General features: G+C 39.3%; 1 protein-coding gene across 3 annotated transcripts; it reads left to right on the top strand.

Moving 5' to 3' along the window:
* The first annotated feature begins 1,045 nt into the window (after window positions 1-1,045).
* On the top strand, window positions 1,046-26,264 carry ZCCHC10 (zinc finger CCHC-type containing 10). 3 transcript variants are annotated; one of them, XM_062002490.1, is made up of 4 exons: window positions 1,046-1,113; window positions 17,092-17,253; window positions 20,910-20,951; window positions 24,433-26,264. In XM_062002490.1, the coding sequence occupies exons 1-4, from the start codon at window positions 1,082-1,084 to the stop codon at window positions 24,698-24,700; spliced, it is 504 nt and encodes a 167-aa protein (XP_061858474.1). In that variant the 5' UTR covers window positions 1,046-1,081; the 3' UTR covers window positions 24,701-26,264. The 3 variants fall into 3 exon arrangements, with proteins under 3 accessions (XP_061858474.1, XP_061858473.1, XP_061858475.1); XM_062002489.1 differs by lacking the exon at window positions 1,046-1,113 and adding an exon at window positions 13,625-13,925; XM_062002491.1 differs by lacking the exon at window positions 1,046-1,113 and adding an exon at window positions 14,484-14,506.
* Window positions 26,265-27,936: the final 1,672 nt, after the last annotated feature.

The following is a 27,936-nucleotide window of genomic DNA, read 5'->3' as shown; positions in this document are numbered from 1 at the left end:
TTGGGTTTGAGGCGTTAAGAAGGCGTTTGTGGGGTTCAGCGCAACTAGAAAGCCCTTTTTTTTCTTTCCTCGGTGATGTAATCACTTGATTAGATTCCTTGAAGGAAATATATGAGATACAGAAAAAAAATGAAAGTCACAATTTCTGGAAACACACGGGTTCTTTAGAGAAGAAACAAAACACCTCCTGAATAACTTTTTTGCAGTTAGGGTATTGTCCGTGTGTGCCCTAGCAATTCAGCGGAACCGCACTAGTGATTCTACCTCAGTCCTCCCCAAATGACAAACACCTTTTAATCTTTTTTTGTATTTTAACAGCATCAAGTACCAAAAAAAAATGAACCCTTGTTGATGATGTCTCATAGCTCGCTGAAAGGTATACTGAAAGCATCTGTCATTCATCTTTCAGGCATCTGCTAACTTTTACAGCATTAAGGAGGCAAGCTGTCATTTGCTGTTTTTCCTAGATATGCTCCACAACACTAAACAGAAGGTGCAGAAATAAAGACACCGCATCTAACCCTTATATACGCACACACTGAAGTATTTAGTCCTCATTAAACCTTTCTCCATGTGGGAATTCTCAGGTAAAACACAGTAGATCTTCATGGTTCAAACATGGCTAGGCCAAGTGGCCCAAAACATATTCTGATTCTGATTGTTTCTTAATTACACAATAAAATCCAAGGCTGGATCACAGTTTCATAGTTTGAGACTGTGGTTAAAAGATATTTTGTTTCCAAATATGCTACCAATAAAATTTAGCATATGGTTACTTTATATCCAGTAGGATTTGCAGTGCCTTCAGTCTCTGATCAATGTATACAATTTTAATCTTAGTATATCCGTTGCCAGGGCCACTATGACCATGGTATGTATTTATAGACCTATATTATGTTTTCCAGGGCACCGTTTGGCCACCAAGTGCTTAGTGAGTGTGCTAGAGAAAAGTCTTTCTTAGGGATCAGGAATCCATGAAAAGTTTTTCGGTTTTTTGTGTTTTCCTTTTAACAAAAAGCTCCAGCAGGATCCATAGCCCCAGCAATGGTGGGAGTGGGTTGCAGATGGACCAAGGGCTGCAATGGCAGTGTTGCTTCTCCCAGCAATGAGGAGGTATGTGAGAGTTCTGCTGAGGAAAGCATTTTGCGAAGAAAGCACAAGGGATTGACTGACTCACCCTAGCATAAACATAATTCTGACACTCAGCTTGCATTCATGGATTTCGTGAAACTTCATGTTTGAGGATGCTTTTACTTATGAGATAAACCATGCCTAAAATATGGCAACGTAACGTGTTATAAACTTTATGTTTCCAAATTCCCAGCACCATATTTACATCATTTCTCCTTGGTTTAATGATACAGAAAACACGTGGCAGAGAAATTTAATATTTAAAGCAGGAAGGACTCTTGCCCCAGAAGCTGTTCAGTAGCCTTAGCCCTGCATGTTTGCGATTCCTGGCAGTGTGTGGAGTGACGCAGCTCTGGCAGCTGCTGGTGGGCTGGGAATTGCATCACGATGCTAATGACAGAATAATAATGAAGTGTTTAACCTCGGACGTCCTTGAGCGTAGAGGAAGGGGCCAAGGAAGGAAACCGGCCTGCTGCTCCATGTGGAGAATATTGTACAACACATACCTGTGGCACAATGAGCAGCGAGAAGGAACATCACACAGTTTCCTCATGTGGTTTTTGTTGTTGGGTTTTTTAATTTCACTTTCCTTTTCAAAAGGAGAGACACTGCCAGCGGAGGGAGAGCCTAGTATCAAAGGGGATCTCTCTCTGAGTGCCTGGAGCCCAGAAGCCCCACATATGACTGCTGGCCCTGGGCTAGGACATGGTGCTGTGGCCTCACTAGAGATTCTGCTTCTGGGGATGGGAGGGTGGTAGGAGAAAGAAGCCCTACCAGCCTAAACAGGCAGTTCTAGTTACCACATATAACACCTCATCTGGGAGAAAAATGAATGAATCAACCCATAACCTGAGGTGATGTGAAGCAGTTGCTTGAAATGGAGTAGATTGCATGATGCTTCCCACTCTTTTCTATTTTCTGAATGTTTTGCGTGCAAAAAGTGAGACTTATAGTGTATGAACATGGAAGGACTTTAATAAATATTTCTGAGAAATAATTAGGATTTGATGACAGCTGAAAGACATATAGCTTACCCTGACCTCTTGTAATATAGATTATTTAACACTGGTTTATCATTTATTGCCAGGTGAATACTGATTTGGAGTAGAGAGAGCAACTGTAAAATAAAACAGCAAAGTACCATTTGGGGTAACTTGGCTTACTGGATTTTACCTAAGATTTTTGAAGGCATGATAAGTAGCTGATTCTATATGGGGAGGAGGAGGAATGTAATTTTTTTATATATGTATGTATTTCCCCTCCTGTAACTTCTGATGAACTCTGTTTTAACCCAGACTGGCTCTTCCTTTTGCCATAGATTTTTCATTTACACTATATTATAAAAACATTGTCACTGCTGAGGGCTCTGAGAATCCTACAGAAAACTGTTAATGTCACCCAGTACCAAGGCATTTATATGGTGAAGGAGCATCCCAACCTGATCTGGAAAGAAGCCATGTATGGGGATGGTGTCAGGAATAGTGCTGTGAACCAGCTCACGAACGGGATGGGAGCCTTTCTCAGCTCCATGCCTTGCAGCCTGGGGAGCACTGTGTGCAACATCCACTCTGCTGCTCCCATGCAGTTAACCTTCCCAAATCAGGGAATCAAGGTTGTGTGTTCAACCAGCTATACATGATTGACAAGCTTTGCATTTAGAAAGGAACTGGAATAACAGAAGCATCTTTGTCTTACCTGAATCCACTTTCCAGTACAGATATGCTCATTGAGATCAGATCTTGGTCAACGTCTCTAGCCTTCAGCATGGCAGTGATCTTTCCAGGTGAGAGTTCAGAATAATCCAGTGTTTATTGTATGCTAAATTTGTAACAGCCTGAAACAATTGCTAATAAAGAATGACAGTTATTCTCAGAGGAGAGATGAAAAGACAAATGATACTCAAACGCTAAGTTTCAATTTCTTTATTGCTTATGTTCACATGGGAAATGAAGCCTGTCTATGCCAATGGAGTGAGTAAAATGCATAGAAAAGGGGGATGATGTTAAAGTGAGAAGGAAAAAAAGGAGAAAGGAAGAATAGGAAGGAAAAAATGTCTGCAATAATGAGCATCCTGATCTGAAAGCACATTCTTCAATTACATTTCTGTCCATTCCCCAGTATGATAGTAAGGCACTAAAGAAAGAAGAAACACAAGTTTAATTACCTTTTATAATCTCTATGGTATGAGTTTGATACCCTCCACCCACAGTACTGTTGAGTGAATTTGAGGTACGTCCCTGAGTGGTTGCAGATGTGTATGCGCATGCCTGTCCTGCCCAGTCAAATGCCCTGTTGACTCTGCTGTGCCACATACTGTCACCTGGTAAGCAAATCCAAACTCTTAGGTCCAATACAGAGGCAGAAAACCTTGCTGTTATTCTCTGCAGGAGCTCAGGAAGCATGCCTAATGCATGCAGGTTTCTTCCAATCTTCTTGAAATTTGAGATTTGTTTCATGATGCCTCACAGATGTGTCCTCTGCTCAGGCTTGCACTGAAGTAATTTCACTTTATAAGCCTTTCACTGTTAAAGTATCCATTGGCTTTTGACATTGAGTTATTGTTGGTCTGGAATTGTCAAGAACTAGTGAATTTTAAATAAGTGGCTTTCAGGTTTTGAGGCATTTATTATAATGTATTTTTAGAACATTGTTATGAGATGGAATTATTCCAGAAGACCTGGAGCACGAAGATAAAGAATAAATGAACTTGTCATGTTAGAAGTTGTGGGGAGAAATCTGCATGTTTATCATGTTTTTCACAAGCTTTCTAGCACATTTTCAAATTGGGTTTACAGCATTAATGCATTTGTGTTTAACAGAGAGATATGACTGAGATAAATGTCTCAGTATATTGAGAAATATGAAGCAAAATTCGTCTATGAGGTAGCATATCACTTTGCCACATTGATTTAAGGAAGTAATTTAATTTCTTACATCAAGGCAGACTTTGTCTTTTTTGAGCAAGTAATTTGTCTTTTTATTATACACTTAGATAATCTGTGAAACCCTATCAGACATAAATATTCCTTGTTTGAACACACTGTGTTTGTAATTTGGAATGTATTGTGTATGTTGCTACTTAGTTGCTTATCAGTAAAGTGATAAATAGGTGAATATTTTGTGTTCTCTTTCATTATGACAGTAATTGGTAATTTTTAGTTAAGAAGAAAGACCCAGAAGAAGAATCATAAAAAAAGGCGGTTAAAGATGCAACTTGTCTCTTTTAAAATAGATGGCAACTATTCTAAGAATAACTGTCTCAGAACTTTGCTTAGACTTTTGAAGATAATGTAACTAAATCAGCAAAAGCATTAAAGTTTCATAATCGCATCAGAACTGAGTTATCTATTTGATCAACTACAGCCATATATAAGAAAGCATGAGTCACAGAATGTATTCAAAATGTAGTGGTAACATAGCTTAAAACTCACCGCTATTGTTTAAAGAAGAAATTTTCTGTTGATATCCTTGACACCATTTCACTGCTCTGAGCTGCAAATGGGACTTCGGTGGCCTAGGTCTCTATAGCCTCAAAAACCATGGCTATTAAAAAAAATATGAGAAAAGACTGGTAGTTTGTATGCTGTGAGTGACTTTGTCTGTTCTTATTTGTCTGTTCTCATCCTGCTTTTATTCAGTGATTTACTCAATGTGTGCTTTAGTCAGTTCTGATCTCAGCCAGCAGCCTCTAGACTTTCCTTGCTGCTCTGGGCAGCTTCACAGATAACTCCTTGCCTGGCAGGTTGACTGTCCTCCTTTTGCTATTCTCTGTATGTGAAACAGATGTATGATTTCAGTGGCAGTGCTTAGATACTACAAATTGCAACTGCAGGGTACCTCAGTGTAGACCCAGTGCCTTCAGACTCTGTTTACGGTGGCGTGTCTTGCCATTCATTAATGCCAGCCAAGCATGAAAATTAATATGGGCTTAAAATAAGACCTCACTGATGTCTGTCATGGGCTATTCTTTGGGCTGCTGTAAATAGTCTTTGGATATCATCGAATGTATGGTTCATAGTGCTATTCTTGGATATTCAAATAGAAATGGGCTTTGCAGTCTCCTCAGCTGAGGTTATCTGGGGTATCATGTTGCTCCAGACACTGATATGAATCATACCACATATAACATAGTTCTCAGAAAATCCCACCTCTCTGTGCTGTGAAAGGTTACTCAGGAGCCTTTTCCACCAGTTCAGTTACCTCAAGAATTTGTGGTGATTTCCTTCTGGTTCTCATAGTTTTCCATCAAACGTGAAAGAGAATTAGATTTCATGTGTTTACAAATTAAGCTACCACAGCTACTGAAGAGTCAGAGTTGGATAACTGCCCACCAAACAAAACCCAAACCAACCAACTGAAAATTTCCAAAAAAAACCATGACAAAAGTAAATATTAAAAAAAAGGGACACAAGAAAAACAATATTGAAAAGTGATGGGCCCTACAGCAACAAATGTGTAAGTCTAAACAATATACAAATGTCTCCTGAAATAATCATTTGCTTCTGGATATTGTGATTACACATATGTCACAGTTGTATAATTAAAGCAAGTTCATAGTTTTGCATATACATCCTAACATTGGAAATAATTGCCTCAGGGCAGCCTGCCCACGGGAAGGGATTTTAAACCTGTAAGATACTTGTCAGTGTTCACGAAACACGGCAGCAAAATGTGAGAGACTATTTAGAGAGGCTGTAGTTACTGTGTCAGCATCCCCACCAAATTCTGGAGGTACTGGAGAGAGCTGCAAGGCCAGCAGACAGAATGTTTAACTTATTGATAAAGTAAGGATGGTGTCATATGGTTTCAAAATACAAAACAGTGGCAATGTTAAAGAAAAGAAAATTATAAATGCAACATGGAAGTGTACACTCTTTCCCAGAATGCAAGGCTTTAAGACAGAAATTTTTAAATTAACTTTTTTTTGATGTGACATAAATTTAAGAGACATTATCAATGAAATCCCAATGATCTCAGTGACTGGAGTAGTAAGACTGGAATGAAATTCAATGGTACAGAAATTAAGATTATGTACACATGAAATAAGAGCTAAAAGAAATCTCTTAGACTCTGAAAGCACATCAGAAGGAAATAATGGCAGAGGAGAATGATTTGCATCTAACCTGTCTGATCAGAGGCTTGCTGTGTGAGGGTGAGAAGGATCATGCCAACATGAAGAAGAAAGTATGTTAAAATGCATGAAGTGTCTCCAGCTGATAGGAAAGTGTTAGTGCCATTTGTACATGGAATAATACTATGCTTAATCAAGACATACACATTAAAATGCATTGAGGAGACCACTAGAAGAGACTGTGATGGTCATGGGAACGGACAGTCAGTATTACAAACAGAGATGGCTCTTGTACAAGTGAAATGAGTACAAGAAGAGATACAATCACTGCCTTTAAACACAGTGGGGATGGGAATGAGTACTTAAACTGAAGAGCAGCTGACATGAACAAATGGATAAACTGATCACCAATAAATTAATTGGAAATCAGGAGGATCCTGGAAGAATTGGTGCAATCAAGCTTGGGAAAACTTGTAAAAGAGAGCTAGGAGGAAGAAAACAGCTTTAAAGATGAAGTGTATAGATGGTATTCTGTGAAATGCTTCCCATGATAACTGGAAGCAGCAGCAATACTCAGCAGGTAACTTGGAACTCTGTAATTCCAAAACATACGTGTCCTAAAAGACTGTATCACTCCTTGTTGTGCCCTCACCCACAGCACCTGCACTTGTACTGTTTACAGAGCCAGGAGTTCATGAGCCCATCTCATGAGGGCAAAGAATTATGATTGGGCACTAGATGGGAGCTTAACCCCTCTTCTCTATCCTCCTGAAAGCTCCAGTGTTTTGTATGATGTGCATACTTGTTTGTTGCAGGTGACAGCCTTCCCCTCATCTTATTTTGGTTCAGACTGCCAGCCAGGCCTTACTCCGCACCATCCTGTGTCTGGCCAATAGCCCTGAGCCCCTCTGCCTGCCCTTGAGGCTCCTTTTTACGCTATGGTTTTCTGGAAAGAAAAACATCTGAATTTGTTCTTAATCCATTTAATACATTACTGTGACACATTTAATGATGTAAGCTTCCACAAACCACACACACAAATGACGTCTCAGCTACATCAACGTGCTTTACGCTCCATTGGGAGACATTCGGGATCTGTTGACACACAGAGATACTGAGCATTCGCTGAAATGTGAGCTGAGGCTCTAAAAATAGGGCAGAGTTTTCCAGGCTGGAGTGCGGAACAGTCACCCAGCAGGAATTTGCCAAGGCTATAGTCAGAATAATACCACAGGCCCACAGCAACTCCACTCCAACGCTACCCATCTCTCAACTTCACAGATCACCAGTTAAGTTCATTTAAATACATTCTAATAATAAAGCCTGTTTTTCACTTTTTGTTTTATTGAGAACTTTTATTGGGATCATGGTTGGGCATCTATAGAGAGTATAGACTTTTGGAGTGTATTATCCCTTTCAATATGTTTTTGCAACAGCAGACCTAATGAAGCCTGACCTGATTTGAAGCTCAAAAAGTTTCCTTAACTAGCATGTGTATCTTTTTTCTTTCAGGTTTCTGTACTATCCTCTAGTTGTCGGTTTATGTAGTGGATAACAAAGAAATCTGACATTATGCAAGTCTTGAATTTTAATACATAGAGGCAGGATCTGTTCTTAGTTACTGATATAAATATTGAGTGTCTGCATTGATTTTACTGGAACAGACTTACGTCCATACAGCCACTAATTTTATATATATATCACAAGTACTTCTTTTTTGGTCAGATCTTGCATTACCAGTTAAGTGGTTGAAACAAATACTTTTTTGTGTTTTGTCCATGCGAATATCGTGTCATAATATGTTCATCAATTTATACTTGTGGAATCATTACTGTAAATAATTTAGAAATTAAACTTACATCAAAGATATAGCATTGTTCACACAGGAAAGGTACAATATCACAAATGGTCCCAGAGAAGAGTGCAGTTGGTATGCAAGGAATCCCTGGTTCCCTAGGCAATCAGCATGGAGGCTGGGATGGAGTGGAGATTCTGTAGCCAGGTTCTGTGGGATGTTGCAAGTAGAAGGGTGCTGCATGGTATTATGGGACTGATAAACCACAGGCCTGACATTCTGGGTCAACCGCTTGTCATATTTTGACAAAATGCCATCCTCTGAGTGAATTTTGCTCATTATAATGTCATTAGAATACCAAAGCACACCTCCATCCCAAAGGCTACCCACCTCCAAGGTGCAACCACCCCTCACTGAGTGTACTCTTCAAATTTTTCTTAGCCTATACCTCTAAAAGCAAAGCAAGAGAATTTTACACCAATTCTAATAAAGGTATTTATGACTAGAGTCACTCGGGCCCCACCTGGAAGGTAAAAAGTATTATAAAAATGGCCTAACAAACAGGAACCATTAGGGAAGATACCATCATGAATAAGTCAGGGAAGAATCCATCACTGACTCTGACTCCTGGGCTCAGCTGATGGGCTGAACCTCTCTTTCTCCCCGTAGGGATGCCTTTGGGTAAGATCTGAACTTTAGACTTAGAAATCTCTATAGAGTCTCTTTCTTTCTCTTTTCTAACTTCTCATGCTGTATCACTCATATATAAATCTCATATATCTTGGTGAAGAGAGTTAGAAAGCAAGGGGGTTTATTTTCTGCCAAAATACTTTGTCCTTTTAATGCAACAATACTGCAAGGAAAATGTACAGAAGAGAGAATGAAGGAACCTGTCTTGCTTGGGAAATTATGAGACAGAGAAACATAACTGAAAGATTTTGAGCTTATATTGCTTCATTTTATGCCAAGGAAGGGATTCCCATATTTTTGCCTCACAAGTGAGTCGTCTTACATATCACAACAGATGGGATCTCACCTGGAGTTCCCAACCCTGATATGATAAAATGCACCGGGATGAGGCTGGTGTATTGAAACCTGCCTGATGACACAATGTGAGGAAACCACAATAGAAATGCAGTGTATGGGCAATGCTCTGGTGGCAAATGGGAGTTTTGCTCTTTATACCGTGTATAAGGGACCAGCAGGGTACCATGTCATGCTTGGGGTTCATTGCAGCAAATGCTTTGTCACTTGGCTGTTTTGGTTTTGCTTTTGTAGTACAGAGAAACATTGGGGTTTTCTTCGTTTTAGGTTGGCTGCTTTTTAAGGAAAGCTCTGTAGGTAGAGGTAGTGTCTTCCATTAAGCCAAGCAGTATGTGGAAAAGGCAGAAAAGCTTTGAGAAATCCTTCCTTTGCATTTTTAAAATATTTGATTCAGTAACTCCAGGTGAATTCACACAGATGAATTCCAGGTGAAAACATGCAGCAGCTCAGTGCCAATCCAGAATTTCCAGTAATCTATCACGTGTTGATGTAAAGCTCTGCTGCCCCAGATGCCTTGCACTTGGATTTCAGTCTCAAGGTGTACTATAGGTGTGGGATTGTTTCTTGGGAAGAATTAGGTTATGTCTGGAAATTCAAAGTCCAGCTTCCCTGACAAAATAATCACATCAGGAAAAGCTTAATGAGAGAAATGAAACATGTTTTGGTAAGACTGTTTTGTTTCCTTCAGACATTTTGTTTCATAGGCAATGTCAGCTTTTACCTTTTGTTCTGTATTAGGAAAACAGAATAAAAGCCTTTCCAGTACTTGAGGTTGTGTCTGCATTGCAACTATAGTGCTACTCATAAATACTTGAGCCAAAATCAGAGGAACTGGTTTGTGTACCCAAATGTAGCAACATGGATTTTCATGTGAGCTTGATTCCCCTTCAGAGAAGCAAATCAAGCTGTCAACTCCAATGAGTTACCTTCATGTACTACCATGTGTAAACTTGCAGCTACTGAAGGTGCAAGAGAATGGAGGCAGGACATTCTCAGGGAATGATTCACATCTGTTGACTATATTCTTTATCACTGAGATTTTTTCCAGCCTACAATTTTGCCTGAATAAGGACTTTGTGTTTTTGTCTCTCATTTTCAGTTTTCTCTGATGCTGTAAATGATAACAGCTACAGGAATTTGGGAGACAGGGGGGTTGGTTTTAGTTAATTTTTTCAGTTGATTTTACATTATAATTATTTCTATGTCCTATTTAAATTATGTTTTCATTTGTGATTTTTTGTGACATATCTTTGGATATGTTCTGCAAGAGAGCTAAGGGGAAACGGTAAAAAATGCACATTTTCAAAATGCCAGGTGACGCCATCTCTAGAGAGCCTGGTTTATCACTATTCTTGTTCAGCACTATCATTATCAGCTACTTGATTGCTAGTCATTTTGGAAGACAGATTAGAGTTCTGGTTAACTGGCACTAGTAGCCAGTGGTCTTGGCCGTGGAGTTTTAACCATTTATTCACGGACTTGGCTCTTTCTGAGCTATGGAAAGAAAGCTCTGAAGACATTTTTCCAGTTTCACACACAGACCCTTAACATATAGTGTTACCTTTTTGCTTAGTGAGCAACATGTGTGTAGAGAAGTGCTTGGAGTGGGAGCACAGCAAGAAAGGTCTCCTAGGAGCTGACACAAGGCAACTCGGTGTTGGTGCTACTGAACTTTCTGTACTTTCCCCATTTTTTTCTCTGATGTCTTTCTCCAGTCCCTTTCTACCTAGAGAGGAGCACATTTGGGAAAATAATTCCCTGCCCAGCATGTTTAGAAATAGGTTAATGACACTGCAACTTTAAATAGCAGCCTAATGTGCAGAGGCAGGATTAATGGGCACAGTCAGCTCATTGAGCAGCAGCAGCAGCTCCCAGGAACCATCCCCTCGGCAGCGATGCCAATGCTGTGCAGTGACTCTGCACATTTAGTCCTGAGAGTCTTGAAGTCGTACCCTCCTGTGCCCTCATCAGCCTCATGGTGAATGACCTCTGAGTGAATAAATGGCTGTGAAACAGAGATTTCAGGCTGTAGGAACCTGCAGGCTTTGAACTCCCAAGAACGCTCCTTCAGGGAGAAGAATTTTAAATGGATTGTTTCTAATAAAAGGCACATCTTTGAACCTCCTGTATGTAAGGAAAAACTCATAAGCTCCATGGCATAACCTAGCATGAGAGGTCAGAAATCTTGCTATACTGGCCAACTGTGGAAACTTGCTCTGCTGCATTAACACTAGGAGAGTTGTACAGGTGGTGCCAGAAGGACCAAATGTTTTTAAGTAGAGTGCAGATATTGCTACCAGTGTGTGATTCACTGTCTGATATTAAGTTATACTGAGGTAAAAAAGGGATGAGCAGACAGGAATTTATTATAAAGCAAGGATTATTGAAAATAACTGTTCTTGGCTGTTTTGCATTTTCAAGAAAATTTCTTAGTCAGTCCTAAAATAGGAAATTCTTCTGTCTGACTGTCTCCATTAAAAGTGAGATGCTAGACATAAAAATTCAAATATGGAGGCCAAACTCTGCTGAATTTATTACATATTAGGCTCACACATCAGAATTTAGCTAAGGTGCCAGACACAATCACCAGTTACTGCGGAGCATCATCCAAAACAAGACAAGGATTAGATACTGTAAGAAGTGACAGATATAGAAGAAAGCATGATGCATAGACACTAGACTTAGATGTTATAATTGCAGTTTGGAGACAGCGACTACCAGAATATTCAACAATTAGTCAAATGGTAATTAATCCTGATGAGTTAAGAGTGATATCTAAAATAATTCCCCAGTATCTTACCTTCTCAGTGTGATATTTAATTGGTGCCATTGTCCTCAGTGGATGTTATTACCATCCTCATTATTATAAATATAGATATTATATCCTGCCTCTGGTAGCTCCCGGCTGTGACTTGATCATGCACCATTAGAGGTGAAACTCCTCCTATATGCCACACGGTGGCTAATTCAAGACCTGGGATACTCATTGCCAGAAAGCATCAGATTATATGTGACATATATTTTATTTTTATACATCTATGAATTGCATAAAATATAAACTTGGATAGCCATCTGTTCTCACTACTGTTGCATTCCTTTTTTTCCCTCCACAAAGTCTCTTGTCATGTCTTCCCAGCTTTTATCTTGTCTGGAGGTGAGTGTGAGCTCTTCTCAGCAAGGGCTGCCTTTTACCCAACTTCCACAGTTCCTCACACAGTCGTGATTCATCTAGCACAGTGGATTCTTCTGAATTTAAGAAAATACAATACATATTTTCATTTTCTATAATAAATGAATACCACCAACTCACAGGAAACATTTTTTTTAAAAGGTACATAGCTGATACTAAACTACTAAGAATCCATAGCAGTTCACCTATTTCACCAAATGTAAATGTCCAGTAGAATGCCCATTTACTGCTTGACAGTTGTCCATATGACAACATAGTTCTGAATACTGAAGATGATTAGGTGTAAAGTATTTCTAGGATACCAATAGCAGGAGAAATAACAATTCAGCATTAAAATATATGTTTTCTTGTGGATTTTTTTAAAATGGATTTTAAGATACTGTTTTAAAACTGATCCCATAAAGATGAGTTTTCATAAAGCCAATAAATGAGGCCCCATTCCTTATTACCCTGAATCCAAGATATTAGCTGCTCAACTTGTGCCAGCTGGCAAAGATTCCCAAGGGGCTGCCTGCCAGGTATGTGCCATCAGAAAGCTCCAGTCACTGCTACTCTTCTGTGCCTACATCTCTCCTCCCATGCCAGAGACTATAAGGAGATGATGTAGGAGCCAAAAATACGAGCTGCTGTTTGCATAGATGGGTTAGAGCTAGGGCTGAATAGAGTGGGAAGAAAAAAATTGCCTTATGTTTCCTAGATATAGCGGCACTGTATTTTTGTATAATCAAGCATAGAACACATCAGTTCAACACAAACGTGACTCATCAGCAACCTCAGGACCCTCATGAGATTAATATTTAGTGGATTATGGAGCCATGGTTATGCATCTGTATCAGCAGCAGAATTAATCTTCTCAATATACTGAAACTTCTTTCCTGTCAGAGTGGGGATAGAAAAATCTGACCATTCGCTTCTGAAATCTAGCCCTTCGTAACATTTTTTTTGAGCATTCATGTTCTGACCAGAGAGCTATTATGCTTTCCAACTTGCCACGTAGCTAAAAGCTCTTGAGAAGTTGTAGCAAGCTACTTACAGCTATGTTGCATTATTGATGTTGACTAATGAAGGTGCCACTACCTCAGGTGTCACCCTGCGGTCAGGCCTGCTGGCTGTCTGAGGCAGCTTGGAGGTGGTGCCTTGTGGCATGAACAACCTGGATTAATCACCCTCCTCTTCCTGGCCTCCTGCGCTCTCTTCTGCTGGCTGATATCAGCCATATAGCCTTCATCAGTCAGCTTCCCACAGCCACAGACCGAGAGAGTTTGTCTCAGTTACAAGTGGTTTAGTGAGAGGAGGTTCCTGTAAGACTTTGACTGAAGAGAAGCAGCAGTTAGGCCGCTAAGAGGCTGAGGCGGGCTCTGGGCCCAGCGGAGGCCTGCGAGGGCCCTCCCGGCCCGCTCCCTGAGAAGACATTGGGTGCCGCGCCGCTGGGGACGGGACACCGGAGCCCTGGCCGGACGAGGTGGGAGCGCGGCGATGAGGAGGAGCCAGGGCTGCCCCGGGCCGGCCGGCCGGTGCCATGACAACGCGGGAGGAGGCGAGGCGAGTTCCTCCCTGTGACTGCTGCGCCGGCCCCCAGTGGGCGGCGGCGGCGGGCGGCATGGCCAGGCATGCAGCGCGGCACGAGCCTCACTTCCCGGCCTGGCCGCTAAGATGGCGACTCCCATGCACCGCCTCATCGCTCGGAGACAGGCGTGAGTGCGGCGGGCGGCCGGGCTCGGGCAGCGTGGGAGAGGTGCCGCGGTGGAGGGAAGGTGTTCCATAGGCGAGTCGGGGCGAGTAGAGGCCCGTCGGGCAGCGCCCTCAGGCAGCCACTTGCGGGGAAGGGGCTGCGGAGGGGCGGCTGTGGGCCCCGGAGGAGCGGGGCCAGGCAGGGCCAGGGGCAGCCCCCGTGAGTGGGGCCGTGGGGCTGAGCGCTTTCTGAGGGCACAGAGCTTCCTTCTCGCAGGGGCTCTGCATTTGACGTAGAGTGCTGCTTGTCCGTAAGGAAACCGCTCCAATATACGCCAAACATTGTGACATGGTTGCGGGGAAGAGAGAGTGGAAGCGAGATCGTGGAAAGGATAGGAAGGCCGCTTCAAACTTTGGCTTTTAGTGCTAACTCTAGTTTTAGTGCTAACTCTAGTTTGCAGAGTTTTGGGAAAAGGCTACCTTAGAAGTGGTGACATGCCATAGTTTTCAGCAAAGTGCGTAAGATCTTGTGATGCAGGCATTTACTGATTGTCGTAGGCTTTCAGCAATCAGATTAAGAAAAAAGTTTAAAGTTCATGTTACGGTACGTTTTCAGAACTGTAAGAGAAGGAAGAAAAACAAGGCAAACTTTTGTCTGGGTATCGCGTTTCAGTAATGCTCTCACTACCAACGGGATCTGATTGCAAAATCCCAAAATGAGGAAAAGCCAGCTGTTTTGCTTAATTATGTTAGGTACAGTACATGCCTATAGTCTGTTATCATGTACTACGTTGACCCTTAATTTGTTTGCTAGTTTGGATTTCTTTTTTTAAAATTTAGAATAATTTATTTTTTGTGTTTCAATTTTTGGAATGTGTTTGGGTTTTTCTCCAGATCATAAGAGTTGGATAGAGTGTGGTCGACTTCTGCATTCCCTTTCCTTTTTGAATGTTTAGTATAATTTCTTTTCTATTTTCCAGTGGAAGTGTCTTGGAATGTCAAAGTATGCATGGAATACTTGTTCTTTTAAGTGGTTATTTTATATGAGTTAAGGAATTATTTCTTACTTTCTTGTTATATCTCTTATCTGCTTCATGGGTGTATGCTGGATTGTACATCTGGCAGCCTTTGCTTCTGCATTGTGGGCACTGATCTCTATTAAAAGTTTGCTTCAGTCTTGTGTGTTTCATTAGTGTTAAAGCTTGTTAGTGCTGATGTGGTATTTATAGATCTGTAGTTGTTGAAGTATTCTTTTCTGTTTTCCTAGTAATTACTTCTATTGCTTTTAGAGTTTGATTCTTATTTTTTTGGCTTGCATAGAATTACCTGCCCTGGTCATGTGAATAGTGCTAAAGCCTGGGAAATAGAGTTATATTCTTGTTGCTGTAAACTTCCATTGTGTTGCTATGTAGACAGGTCTGGGCTAGTTTAGGGTGGAAAAACATAAACTTTTTTGGTTTTGTATGTTGATGAAGATGAGGGACTATCCTCATTCTGCTTATATGTTACTCTTGTGTCAGAACCAGAAGTCCCAAGGCAAGCCACTCAAAGATGTTGTTGAGGTTTTGGGGTTTTTTTTGTTCATTACTAGATGTACTGCTAGTCTGAGTTAATTAAAAGTGTAGGTTGCAAGTTAAATTAATTCCCTAGTGGTTATCTAAGTATTTCTAAGGCTAAACTATGAGGCCAAAAACTTTTTGCCTTGAAAAAGTGATGGATGTCCAGAACAAGACTCCCTTCAAGATAGAACTATCATGAATGGAGATGATTAGAGTTGGAGGAGAAGCAGTTCACCCCTTGTCTTGAAAAGCAACACTCCTTTTGACAGAGAAATGGTCCCTATTGGTCTGTCACTTTGTGCTCTCTAAGTACTAAGTGAATAGGATAAAGAGGCTCCTCCAGGTTTAGCCAAGGCTGTTACCTTCAGGTAGTTTAGATAGGCTGGCCTTGAAAAATTAGTATTTTGGTATTTGGAAAAAACCACAGAAGGTGAAATTAAGTTAAAGCAGTTACAGTGAACTGTATGGGAGCTATGAAGTCCTGATTTCGGTCCTGATTCTAAAACTATTTTGTGATTTTTGACTTTGAGCGAGTCACTTGACCACTATATGAGCTTCCTTATTTGTAATAGAGGAGAGTGTCTGCAAGAAGACAGCAAAACAGCTTTTTCAAAGCTTCAAAGTAGTGGTGTAAGAGTTAGAATATGAAAATATGAGTTTTATCCCTTAACTGTCTTCTGAAAATGATAAAAGGATTTTACCACAGTGTGGAAACTGAACTGTGGATGTAAAGTGCTCACTAATATTTCAGGTGTTCAGATGGTACAGAGTAGTAAGCCTCGCTTGATTGTACTGTATTGTACAAAGTGAACAGGAATTTCATCTCATGATAAACCTTTTGCCAGGCTGCAATGAATCTTAGTAAATTCAAGTAAGCTGCAACTTACAAGATGCATCTCTGCCTCAGAGCCGTAGGTGATAATGCATCAGCTTGGTACTGGAGTGGTAGATTGTCGGATTTGGAAATGAAAGTGCCTGCTTTTTAATAACTATTCTAAAATATAATTTCAGTTCTATTTCTGAAGCAAGCTAGAACCAGGTGCAATTACTGGATAGTAACAAATTGTATTCAGTATAATCATTCCGTGTAGCTGTTGTACACTTATATCCTGTAATGCTAAAAGCATTGCTAATTAAGTTGATAAGATTAGTCTTTCTTCACTGATAGAGTTTTGTAGCATTTTTTCAAAATGTTTGGGTTTTTTCAGTATTTAAAGAGGGGGGATAATAGAATGGTAAGTTGTGGGAGGAGACTGCAAGTTAGACTAACCAGCAGGTAGTATAAAACTAAGAGTGAAATTTGGGTGTAGTTGGTGAGCGTGTTGATGTCAGTATTTCAGCATTTGCTGCTTTAGAAGACTTAAGCTGAAGCTCTGGAAGAGAGATATCTCTTTGTTCTCTTTCATAAGCAGTTGATATGAGAATATTTTAATAAATGGAAAAGTGTTTATGTATCTAATATTACTGTTTGAGTCCAGATTTGAAGTGGTAGATGGGCACTCGTGAATGGCTGATTTAATCAGAACTGTGTGCTGTTAAGAATCTTTATGGTTTTTAAAGAAATTAATGTTTTTTCAATAGGTAGAACAGACCTGGAAACAGTCACTTAAGCAATTCTGCATTCTTCTAGGGAGGCAAACAAGCAGCATGTAAGATGTCAGAAGTGTTTAGAGTTTGGACATTGGACATATGAATGTACAGGGAAGAGAAAATACCTACATAGACCTTCGAGGACAGCCCAGTTAGCGAAAATTCTTAAAGAAAAAGAAAAGCAACTATTACTGCAACAAAGGTAAGATTGGCAGAATTAAAATGTCTGGTTTATTAATGAAAAGGTAATTTTGTATATGGGTAGGAAAGATGATGCTTTCTTAATGTTAGAACTATTTTGTCTGTTAGGTGGAATATGTACACTCAGGTTCTACAAAAATAAAATGCTTTTCGTTAACATCTACTCATCTGTAATACACTTTATTTTCTTTTACCTCTTTGAAACAACAGAAAAAAAAAAAGTCTTCTAAACTAAAGTTAAAGTAGTTTAACTTTTTTTTGAGGGACTACTGCTTCTTCAAATCCTCAATTTCTTGATGTTGTATGTTTGTGTGCTAGCACAAGTAGGTTACTGTGAAGACTGTAAATGTATTTATAAAAAAGAAGCAATTCTTTTGCTTCTGTTTAGATTTGCTGTTAGACTGCAATTAAAGCCTGTCTCCTGGATAAGACTTGACAGTGCATCTGTACCAGCATAGCTCCTGTGTATTGTTTAGTATGAACTGTAATGGTTAAACAAGTGAGTGAAAGTTGGATGATCAGTTGTTTTAATTCTCAAGCATAAAGCAAAAACATCTTATGGAGCTGCATAATTATTTCCTTTTTTGACATCTGAGAAAGTGAGAGATACCTGCAGCTAAACAGAAAAATCTAAGCAAAACTTTGCATTTTTGCAATGTGATTTCCTTTCCACTTTGCTCTATGAGTAGGCTTTAATGCTTCCCTCAAGTTTAATAACTGTTTTAAGAAGCAACTACAGATGACAAAGAGAAAATAATATAGCACATTAGTTTTCCATCAAATTCCTATGTATGAAGGTCTTTGTCCTGCTTTTGGTAGTTGGAGAGTTGCCTCAGCCCTGCTGAGGGAGAGTATAACTTATGGTCATTACAACTAAAACCGTTGAAGATTTGGAAACGTACCCTCTGCCACTGCCCCTTGCAGTACAGTATGTTGGCTGTGTGTCATCACTGCTGCCAGGATGTGAGTTACAGAAGTGTTCATTAGCATAATGGGGAAAGGCAATGGGTGGTAACTTCTGGCAGAGAGGTCTGGTTTGACTTGATCAGCTGTTTCAGCTGAGGCAGCGGTATGAATCAGAGTGCCAAAGTACTGACTTAAATGGAAGCCTATTAGCTTAAAAGTGATGTAAAATATTTGATTTTTAAATTAATTTTGATCCAATGAATAACTCTGAAGCAACTGTCATCCTTTAGTATTGTAGGTAAGAAATCAGGGTTAGACCCTAAAAACTTCCTCCCTTTGGAGACAGAGTTTGAAATTCAGAGACTCAAAGTCTTTAAGACTAGTCTTAAACTTGATTTTTTTCCTTGTTCCTTTTTTATGCTTAATTTTTTTGTTGAATTCTGCAAGTTAACATTGGAAGATAGTGAATTGGGGGTGAAATGGCTAGGCCCTTGGCTATTGTGATTGAGTCTGTGCATGTGATGATATGATACAGAAGGTAAAGCACTGTCTGGTGTCTGTCATAAGTGGAGTTTCTTTAGCTGCAAGCCTAACAGTCCACAATGTGAGGGGTATTTGGTGTGAGGAAGACTAAGTAATCCTTAGGTAGGAACGGTTTTTAATCCTGGTTAAATGGGGCTGCATTCACACTGGGTCTATAATCACAAGCTCTCTGAAGCTACTTAACGTTGTGCCATGAAACATCCAGTTCCTTACGTGCCAAAGTCACACTTTCAAGCATGAAGCTTATTCTTCATGGTAAGAACAACTTCCTAGGTCACACTTTTACTTTTTGTACAGCTTGCATTGCAAAGTTATTTCTTGTCTGCAGAGAAGTCAAGTCTCCTACAGGTCTGCTTTGAAGTATTTGTACTATCATCTATAAAGAACTAATAATGAATCATAAACCAGAAGACAAACATAGTCCAGTAAGTTTAATGTTTGTTTTTTGACAACTACATACAGGATTTTTCAGTATTAACTCATTGCAGCAGTTGTTCCAGGATCCTTCTATTTGTCCAGTGTTGACCCCACAGTTCTGATGGATATTAACCTAAGTTTCACAACAGTAAAGCCCATTTTTGGCCTGTCCTAGAGTAGGAGTTGGGAGAGGATGAAAGGTGAGAAAATGCATATTCTATAGTGATATTATTGCATTGAACCCAAAACAGGATGCCGGAGTCCTATTTAAGGTTCTGAAGACAGAGTAAAACGACTGAGTGTTGTGAATGCGACCTGTTTGATCTGCAGGGGAGGGACCCCTCTCCTGTGTAGCTCGTTAGTGGTGATCTCCGCTACTCACCCATACATTAAACACTAGAGGGAGGCATAGACTTGTGCCACTGCAGCCAGGGTTCCTCATGTGTTGAATTAGATCTTGTCTTCTGAAGGGTGCTTTGGGATCTAATTCTGTTTCACTCACAGTGACTTCCCTTACCTGTAAAACACCTGGTCGTCTATGGTAAGGGGGTAAGCCCTCAATAATATAAATCTGAACATTCAGCGATAGAGGAGGGATTATAATTTGGTTTGAAATTTGAAAATCAGTGAATTTTTCTCCTCCCCACAGCAGACTGTCAGGAAGTGTGGAAAACTCTTTTGTGTGAGGATAAGATTTTCATAGTGTACTCGTGAAAACAAAAAATTGAAAAAAAAATTCATTTTTCTGGCATACAAATGGCATTGAGTACTTCTATTGAAATACAGTTTATGCTTAATGTTTTGTTCTTTCTGCCCTTTTATGGAGTCTTTATTAACACATACTGTTGTCTAATTTATAAATGAAATATATTTGCAGTTCTTTTAGTTTTATGTGTTTAAGATGGCTTCTAATAGTAGGTTTCAGTTGAGGAAAAAGTATCCTGGTTCATGAAAGAACATAACACTTCCTCATGCACCAATGACACATTAAGTGTGTTCTACGTATATGATGAGGGACTACTTTAATCACATATGTACAATCGTGGTTGAATTCTGTGCTATATATCTGAAGTGGGTTCAGAAGAACATGTGACTGATATGTTTGCCTGAAAGAATTTTAATTTCTTTTTAAAAAAAATAATACTGATTTAAAATAAAATTTTTAATATTTTCTTAAAAAAATCCCCACCTTTCTTTTATGCCACTAAAACTTTCTGTGATTATGTGAATACCAGGGAATCTGAAAGACAAGTAGCTGGAAAGCCTTGACATAAATGGATTGTTCTGTGTCTTTTTGTAGTTGAAAGAAATGCATGGTGGAAGCTACAAACTAATTCAGTATTTTACATGAGTTTTCCATCAATTCAGTTATTGTGAACTATGGTTATATGAAACTCCTTTTGTTTCCTTTTCTCCTATACCTTTCCCATTCCCAAATGTTGTTGTCCATATGATATGAAGAAAAGGTAAAGAAGAGTAAAGCAGAGTTAACACAGAAAATTAAGAGATAGATTGCTGCTTTGGTTTGTTTGGGGTTTTTTTGTTGTTGTTGTTGTTGTTTTGGATTTTTTTTCAGTTTCTTTCCTGATACATAAATCTTGTTTGTTTTTCTGGTTTCACTGAAAATAGATGCCAAATGAACTTGGGGTGATGCAGCTCTGCCAGTGGGGTACCGGTTTTCTAGTATTAACCTCAGCTCCACTGTGCTATCTGTTCATTTATTTATTTATTTATTTATTTATTTTCTACTATATTAACCAAAGACATTGTTTTTTTCTTCCCCCTAATTAGCGCTGGAGAAAGTACTGCAGAACGGAAGACCAAGAAAAAGAGGTACGTGAGGAACGCTGGCAAATTGTTTGGTTGTTTTTTCAATGTGTGTGATCTTGAACTGGTATTGCAGCAGGCAGCTTGGAAGGAGCTTGTGGGAAAAGTCAACACTGCAAATACAGTTTTGATTTTACTGTGTTTGTTGTGCTAGGGGCATTTGTATAACAGACACTTGGAGAACTTCTGTTCTTCCCTGTTCAGAAAGTCTAAATTCTTTGTCCTCTGCTTTTTCTCCCTACTGTCCTATCTACACATGGTTGATCTTGCATTAATAGTAAAAATATTCCTATTTCTGCCTCAAAGTTCATCAAGTGTATTCTAAACTATTGTGGAAGAATGGCATCCTGTTCTCTAGTCTGTTATCACTGCACCTACCCATCTTGCTCTTCTGTTGTTTTCATTCTCTTCTCCTAGCAGCTGTCTCTCTGTGAAGCTTTGTCTAGATAATAAAGCAACTAAAAAAACCCCAACCCCAAAGCCAAACAAAAAACCCCAATGACCAACCAGAATCCCAGAATTATACTTTCCCCACCAAAAGTACTATTTTGAGCCAAGAACTTTTGACATTATTTCTAATTCCCTTGGCATTAATGTTTGCTTTGGAATTTGCTTCTGTCTTTATTAGCAAAACCCTTTCAGGCTCAACTGGAATACTGGCTGTAACTCTCTTACTAATCATGGTGTGAGTTCATAGTGTTAGTTTTACATGTGAGAGATCTCTCTACAGTAATGGCCACATCTCCTTGCATTTAATTGACTGTGACTAAATCTGACCTAAAAACAGTTTTTGTAAGATTTTTTTAAGACCGGGCTTTTTGCTTTGTGTGGCAATCATTAAATAAGCCATGGTAGGTTTTTTTAACATGACTTTATTTTAGTCTGTCATGTGGAATGTGGCTTTACTGGAATGCATCTTGGCAAGAGCCTTAGTTTTGCTATCAGGATATGTTTTATCAAAGGCCCCTTTCTCTGTAGTTTCCATTTATTGGTGGAGTTAACTTAGGACTAGTGAGGTCATAAATTAACTGATTTCTAGACAATGTAGTTTGTACCTCTCCTGCCTGAACTTTCTTACGTGCTGCAGTCTTCTATTTGGCATAATGATTTTCAGAGTATTGGAACAATTTGACCAATGCAAAAATGACACAAGCAAAAGAATTTATAGGGGAGATGGTTGTTTGGTCACTTTATTCTTAATTCAAACCTTGAAGAGCTTTAAAATTATTTTCCTGTGTTCATGCAAGCATCAAACCCATCAATGTAAATTCTATTCCAGATTGTTTGCTCTTTGTAATTCTGTTATGATACAGGAAGGCTTAAATGTGGAAAATTCAGCACAGTGTTATCGTTGAACATTTAAGTTCCATATTTAAAAAAATATATTCAAAAGTTTGATTTCAGGCAGTAGTGAACACTAACCTCTTTATGGTATATGTTTGTTTTGATATAAACAGTAATAGGTAAGCCACAGGCTTAACCAGAAAAACAGGAACAGGCGAAACAGCTGTTGTACAATCTTGTGACCTCAGGTGACGCAGAGCCATCTCCTGGGTGCATATGGGCTTCAAAGTTTCCATACGACATGCTTTGGTTATTAATTGAAAGCCCAGTTCATGCTTGAATCACATCTAAATCTAGCTGTCTGAAGGGTAAAATCATGTTTTATTCGTTTGTTTTTCAATGCATCTAGCTACGATTGTGCCTAACACTGTAGTTTCAAGTAACAAGTTTAAAATCACCTAGAATTGTTAGATAATGGCGATAGAATTAGAAAGTACAAAAAGCTTCAGGGAGGAGTGATAACATGTGCTACAAAATGCAGCAGTTGTTCCACAATGGGTTCATGGAATAATACAAGATAATAACATTTGTGAACTTGTTTTCAGGAGAATTTCTACAGTGGTGTAGTAGATCCAAAGATCTTAGATGCACCAGTCTATAGCATCTGGGTTGTTGCATCACCTAATTAGGACAAGGTGCAGTAGGAATTTTACTTGCTTCCATCCTCCTTCTATAACTACCCAGAGGCCACATATTACACCGCCTGAAAACAAGTATCTGCTTGTTTTTTCTCTCATAGATCTAGCAATTGCTGTCCTCCAGGAGATGCAGTATTCTGATGTTTCTTTGACTGTGTTTCAGATCAGAACCTAAGTATTGGCGGTCCATGGACTACTCCCATGGATTCTGTGAAAAGTGATTAAGAAAAGAAGGTTCAGCCCATGTTACTATTCAAGGGATCCTCTGACTGATGGTTGCCCACATAAATGGTTCTGCACATCTAATGAAACTATTAAAAGTGGGACTAGTAGCTTAGACTAACTGTTTTTCTCATCTTAAGACTTGTTTTTCACAAACAAGGAAAGTAAGTCTGTATTTAACCAGCCCTTAATCTTTAATAAACATCCATTGTGTTTGCATGCACAGAAATAACAGATTACAGATGCATTATAAAAACTTTGGTGGTTCATAGCTTAATGTGTGCATCCAGATTTGTCAGCTGACATAACCATGGCTGATAGGGTGAAAAAACATTGGTCTTTAATAGCTTTAGCATAGGCATTTCCTGAGTAGTTGTATTTAACCAAACCTTCTGTTAAAAGCTACTATGTTAATGTTCTATTGGAAAGAAGATTCTGCATTATTATAGCTAGCATTTTTGCATACTTTTTGGTTAGTTTGGTCAGAATTAGTACCTTTACACTTCATTTAGAGAAAGATGTACAGGACAATTTAGTTGTCCTTTCTTGGACTTCATAGTGCCTTAATTTGAGACCTTGATTTTGAACAACAGCCTAGGTAGGGGCTAAAAATAATAAAAAAAACCCCAACCAGCCAACCAGCTACAGAGGATACAGAAATCGACTTTGCTGTGTTCATAATTCCGTTTTATGTTTCCAACCGTTCTACTCGGTTCTGAAAACATAAACATCTTGTAGCAGCAGGTAACTTGGTTTTTTTTTTCCAGAAGTAATCCCAGAACAGTTTCTGTTGAGTACAATTCTGATATTTGTGAAATCACTGATGAAACTTTCGCCGACTTTACATTACCACAATTTACTCCTTGTTCTGGTGGGATGCTAGGGAACTGATCTTTGGTAATTTTTCCCCAAGGCTTTACTGGTGCAGGACATTGGTACTTCTCCTGCAGCTTTGTTCTTCTATTTAGCCAAGTCAGTAAAGACACTTATCATTACTATGAACAAGATCCTTGCCAGCTTTCAAACTTAACCTTTTCTGGAGTTCTGGTTTGGCTTGCTTCCTGTGCATGGTGTCACTCTGCCATCGCTCTAACAGCCAGGATGCATTTCTTTAGAATGGAAAAGTGCAAGGAGGTGGCAGCATGGGATTTTGTCTTGGATTGTCAGGCCTGGAAATTTTCAGACCGAATAATTGACCTTTGGATTACAACACAGTATAAAGAACACTGATGAATGCTGTCTCTAGTAGGTTTGTTTTCATCTGTGTATTTGTTTTCTTTTAGACCTAAAAGTGTAACTAGTTCCAGCAGCAGTAGCAGTGACAGTTCGGCTAGTGATTCCTCATCTGACAGTGAAGATTCTTCTACCTCCTCTTCTTCTGATGATAGTGACAGTGATGAGAGCTCCTCTACTTCCTCGTCTTCACCATCTTCGAGTAGTACTTCCTCTTCTTCGGAGTTTGAATCAGATTCTAGTTCCTCCAGCAGTAGCAGCAGCAGCACAGACAGTAGTTCCGATGAGGAGCCACCAAAGAAAAAGAAGAAGAAATAGTGTGGTACAGTATAGGACTGTTGTTTAGCAAATATTAATGCTCCTCAAAGATGTTCTGAGCACATGGTTGTCAAACAGTTTAACTAGTCAACATTTTTACTGCTAAAACTTTCTAAATGTTTTGCATAGTTGTTCATAGGGTGTGAAAGATATTAAATGCCACGTGAGACTTACTGAAAGAGTATTTTTGTGGTTTATCCTTTTATGGGAAATTTTACTTTTTTCGTTTAAAAATCTATCATCAGATTTGTTTGTATGAGCTAAGGTCTAGTAACCTGGATGTTTACATGCTGGAAAGCAAAAGCTTTTTATTGCAGATCATGCTGCGCATTATATGCTACTACTTTGTTTATGGCAGCTTCACTCACGTAGAAAATCCTCTAACCTATTTGGAGCAGAAGTTTTACACTGCTGGCTGTAGAGCACTGTCATTGTTGAAACTGAATGCACAATGTTGCACACAGAGGGCCTTCCATCTCACTGTTAACAAATGTATTATATGCTGCTGAGCTTTTTTTTTTCTGAGGGCTTTTCCTGATGCTTCCAGGTCGAGTCTTAACTGCAACATAAAACTTTAAATAGTGTTCAATATATTACTTGTCCTGTATAGAAGCTTTAGTATTTTCAGCTTGCCTGTTTCCTTAGCTCGCATATTTGTAGTCTTTACTGAGACACAGAGTGTCTCCTCCAGCAGTGTCTGTGTGAGAGAGAAGCAGTGCACAGTGGGAGAGTTATGACTGATGCTGCTTAGGAGTTTCATCTTTGTGCCTTTTTTTGTAAATTAAATGTATCCTAGTGAGAGAAGGGCTTGAGTGGGTGTTTTTCAGAACTCCATTAGCTTTCCAAACAGAATATGGTCAGTAAAATTAGAGAAATAGTAGTGACAAACAAAAATGGGCACTATTTTCAAGAAGATAGGAAAAAGGCTATTTTCACTCAATAAGAAAAGGAATCACCTTTAAGTAGAGGTCCCAAGTGTTTCTCTTTTGATATTTTTTCAAAAAAAATTGTTGTGTAATGCAAGATTACTAATCTGTTGTTGGGCACAGGGTTACTGGCATTATAGTTTGCAGTATAATCAGTCCGTTGTTTGTCTGTAATAGTGTGTACATTTCTGTGAAAATCTGACATGGGAGAAACAAATTAGTGCAAAAAAAAAAAAAAGCACAAACCAACCAACAAAAGCAAAATTCAAACATACTGCAGAGCAAGTATTTCTGGTTACAAAATGGAAGTTATTTGTTCTTTTGGTGAATTGAAGCCATTGGCATTAGTATTTTTAATTTGTGATGCTATCTCCTAAATTTCTTATTGTTGGAGTGCCCGTTTTTGGGGAGGGGGCATCACATGTGGAAGAATACTTAAATATCTTGGTTTAGGTAAAATATAGTAACTAAACTATTTTTTATATTTTTATGGAAAAAAGTAGTGTGTAGAATTACTTTTGAATAAACTGTGTTTATTTAAATGTTTGAAGATATGTATGTTGTGTGTTTTAGTCTGTAATCATTACTGTGTTTTACAGAACACTCTGCAGACTGTAAATAAAATGACCAGAAAATTGTTTAAGTCTTCTTGAGTGAATGTACCATTTAATGGGAAAAGTTAATAAATTATTAAACAGTAGTTGCTAAGTTCATGCATGCTGCAAATACAAATATAGTGATGCTGTAGTAGTAAAGTGTGTGTGTCTGTAAGCCCTTTGGAACAGAGGATAACATGTAGCACAGGGTGTAGGGCTATGGCTATCTCAGCGGCTCCAGTGAGCCATGTGTAATGACCGAGGCTGATGTGGCAAGCTTACTGATGCTTTGGTTGTCGGGGCACAGCTGGAAATGAGGGGCAGAGCCCATTAGGGTGGAGGTCCTGTGCTATGGACAATAGAGGCTTCGGTTGTGTGGGCGCTGAGCTGGGCAGCAACAGCGCAGGTGCAGAGGAGGGCTGTGGTGAGGAGCGGGTAGGCACTCGGGAGGGAGAAGGTGGGGGTAGAGGCCTGTCTGCCTTTGTCATTCTGTTAAGAATGTCGTATAGGTTAATTTCTTTAACACTGCTGGTGTTTGTGTGTAGATGGTCTCATCAGAAGTGTGTTGCTTCACACAAGTGTATTACTTCTCCCCATTAAGTTGTCTCTGCTAAGTAAAGAGAAGTGTGTTAGACAACTACTAAGTACAAAGTATTAAAGCTAGTCATTACATTTGGAGGGTGGGTTTCTTCATGCATCCCTTTATGTTTGGTGTCTACAGTCAGACAAATTACGTCCATTCAGAAAGACAAAAAGAAATGCTTGGGTATGTTAGATTCTGTCAGCAGGAGCTAGGATAACGAAATTACGTATGATACTAAGAAGACCTTAATTTAATTTCTGGTCCACTATTGGCTCATGTGTGGAGATTGAAAGACGGCTTACTGCTTTCACTGGATATCTGGTACTGCCAACTGCTGACTGAAGTCCAAGACCAACTATAAGTCACATCCTATGCTCAGATCTTTTTAAAAAAATGTTTCATTTCAAAGGCACTATTTTCACTGTCTTTTTTTTCCAGTTGCCCTTTCTGTTTAATTTGTCTCTACATACTCTTATTTTGCAGAGTAAAATCCACCAGCTCATCAAGAGCCTTACCAGTTCATCTTTCACTAGATGACATGATTTCTTACTGGATGCTTTGATTCAATTTTATATTTTTTCAAGGGGAAAGGTATTTCTGTAATAACTGTCTTCTAAAGCTCTAGGTTAAGTACAAAGGATATTTTAAAAAACAAAACAACTCACTAACTAGAAATGTATCTATTTCCTTAGCAATTGTGAAACCTGTGCAGCTCTGACTGCCTCAATGTAATCCTTCCAGTTAGAAGTGAAGCTGCCATTGCTAATTGAAGGGAAGCAATTGGTGCAGTCTGATAGAAAAACAGCCTCAGAGAAAAGGTATCACATTTCAAGGAGAAACACTGCAAACTAAGGGGAGAGCAGAAGGGCGGGACGGCCTGAGCTTCCAGACTAGGCCTTTGTTAAGTTGAACATCTGTCGATCAGAAACAAGTTTCTGGGAACTCTCAGTGAAATTGCATTATACTGTCTGTTGTGGATTGATGGATTTATTTATGTTTTTAGGGAGAAGTCCTTAATAGATTTGATTTATAAAGAAGGAGCTCAACATACCTTAACCCCGTGGATTTAATTTGGGTTATGAAGAAATATTTATCCAAGCTCAGCCTTTAACCAGACAGTGAAACGTCAAT

Source organism: Colius striatus, chromosome 9, assembly GCF_028858725.1.
Source record: "Colius striatus isolate bColStr4 chromosome 9, bColStr4.1.hap1, whole genome shotgun sequence".
Lineage (NCBI taxonomy): Eukaryota > Metazoa > Chordata > Aves > Coliiformes > Coliidae > Colius > Colius striatus.
The sequence above is the reverse complement of the archived record's forward strand: the minus strand, read 5'-3'. Positions and strand labels throughout refer to the sequence as shown.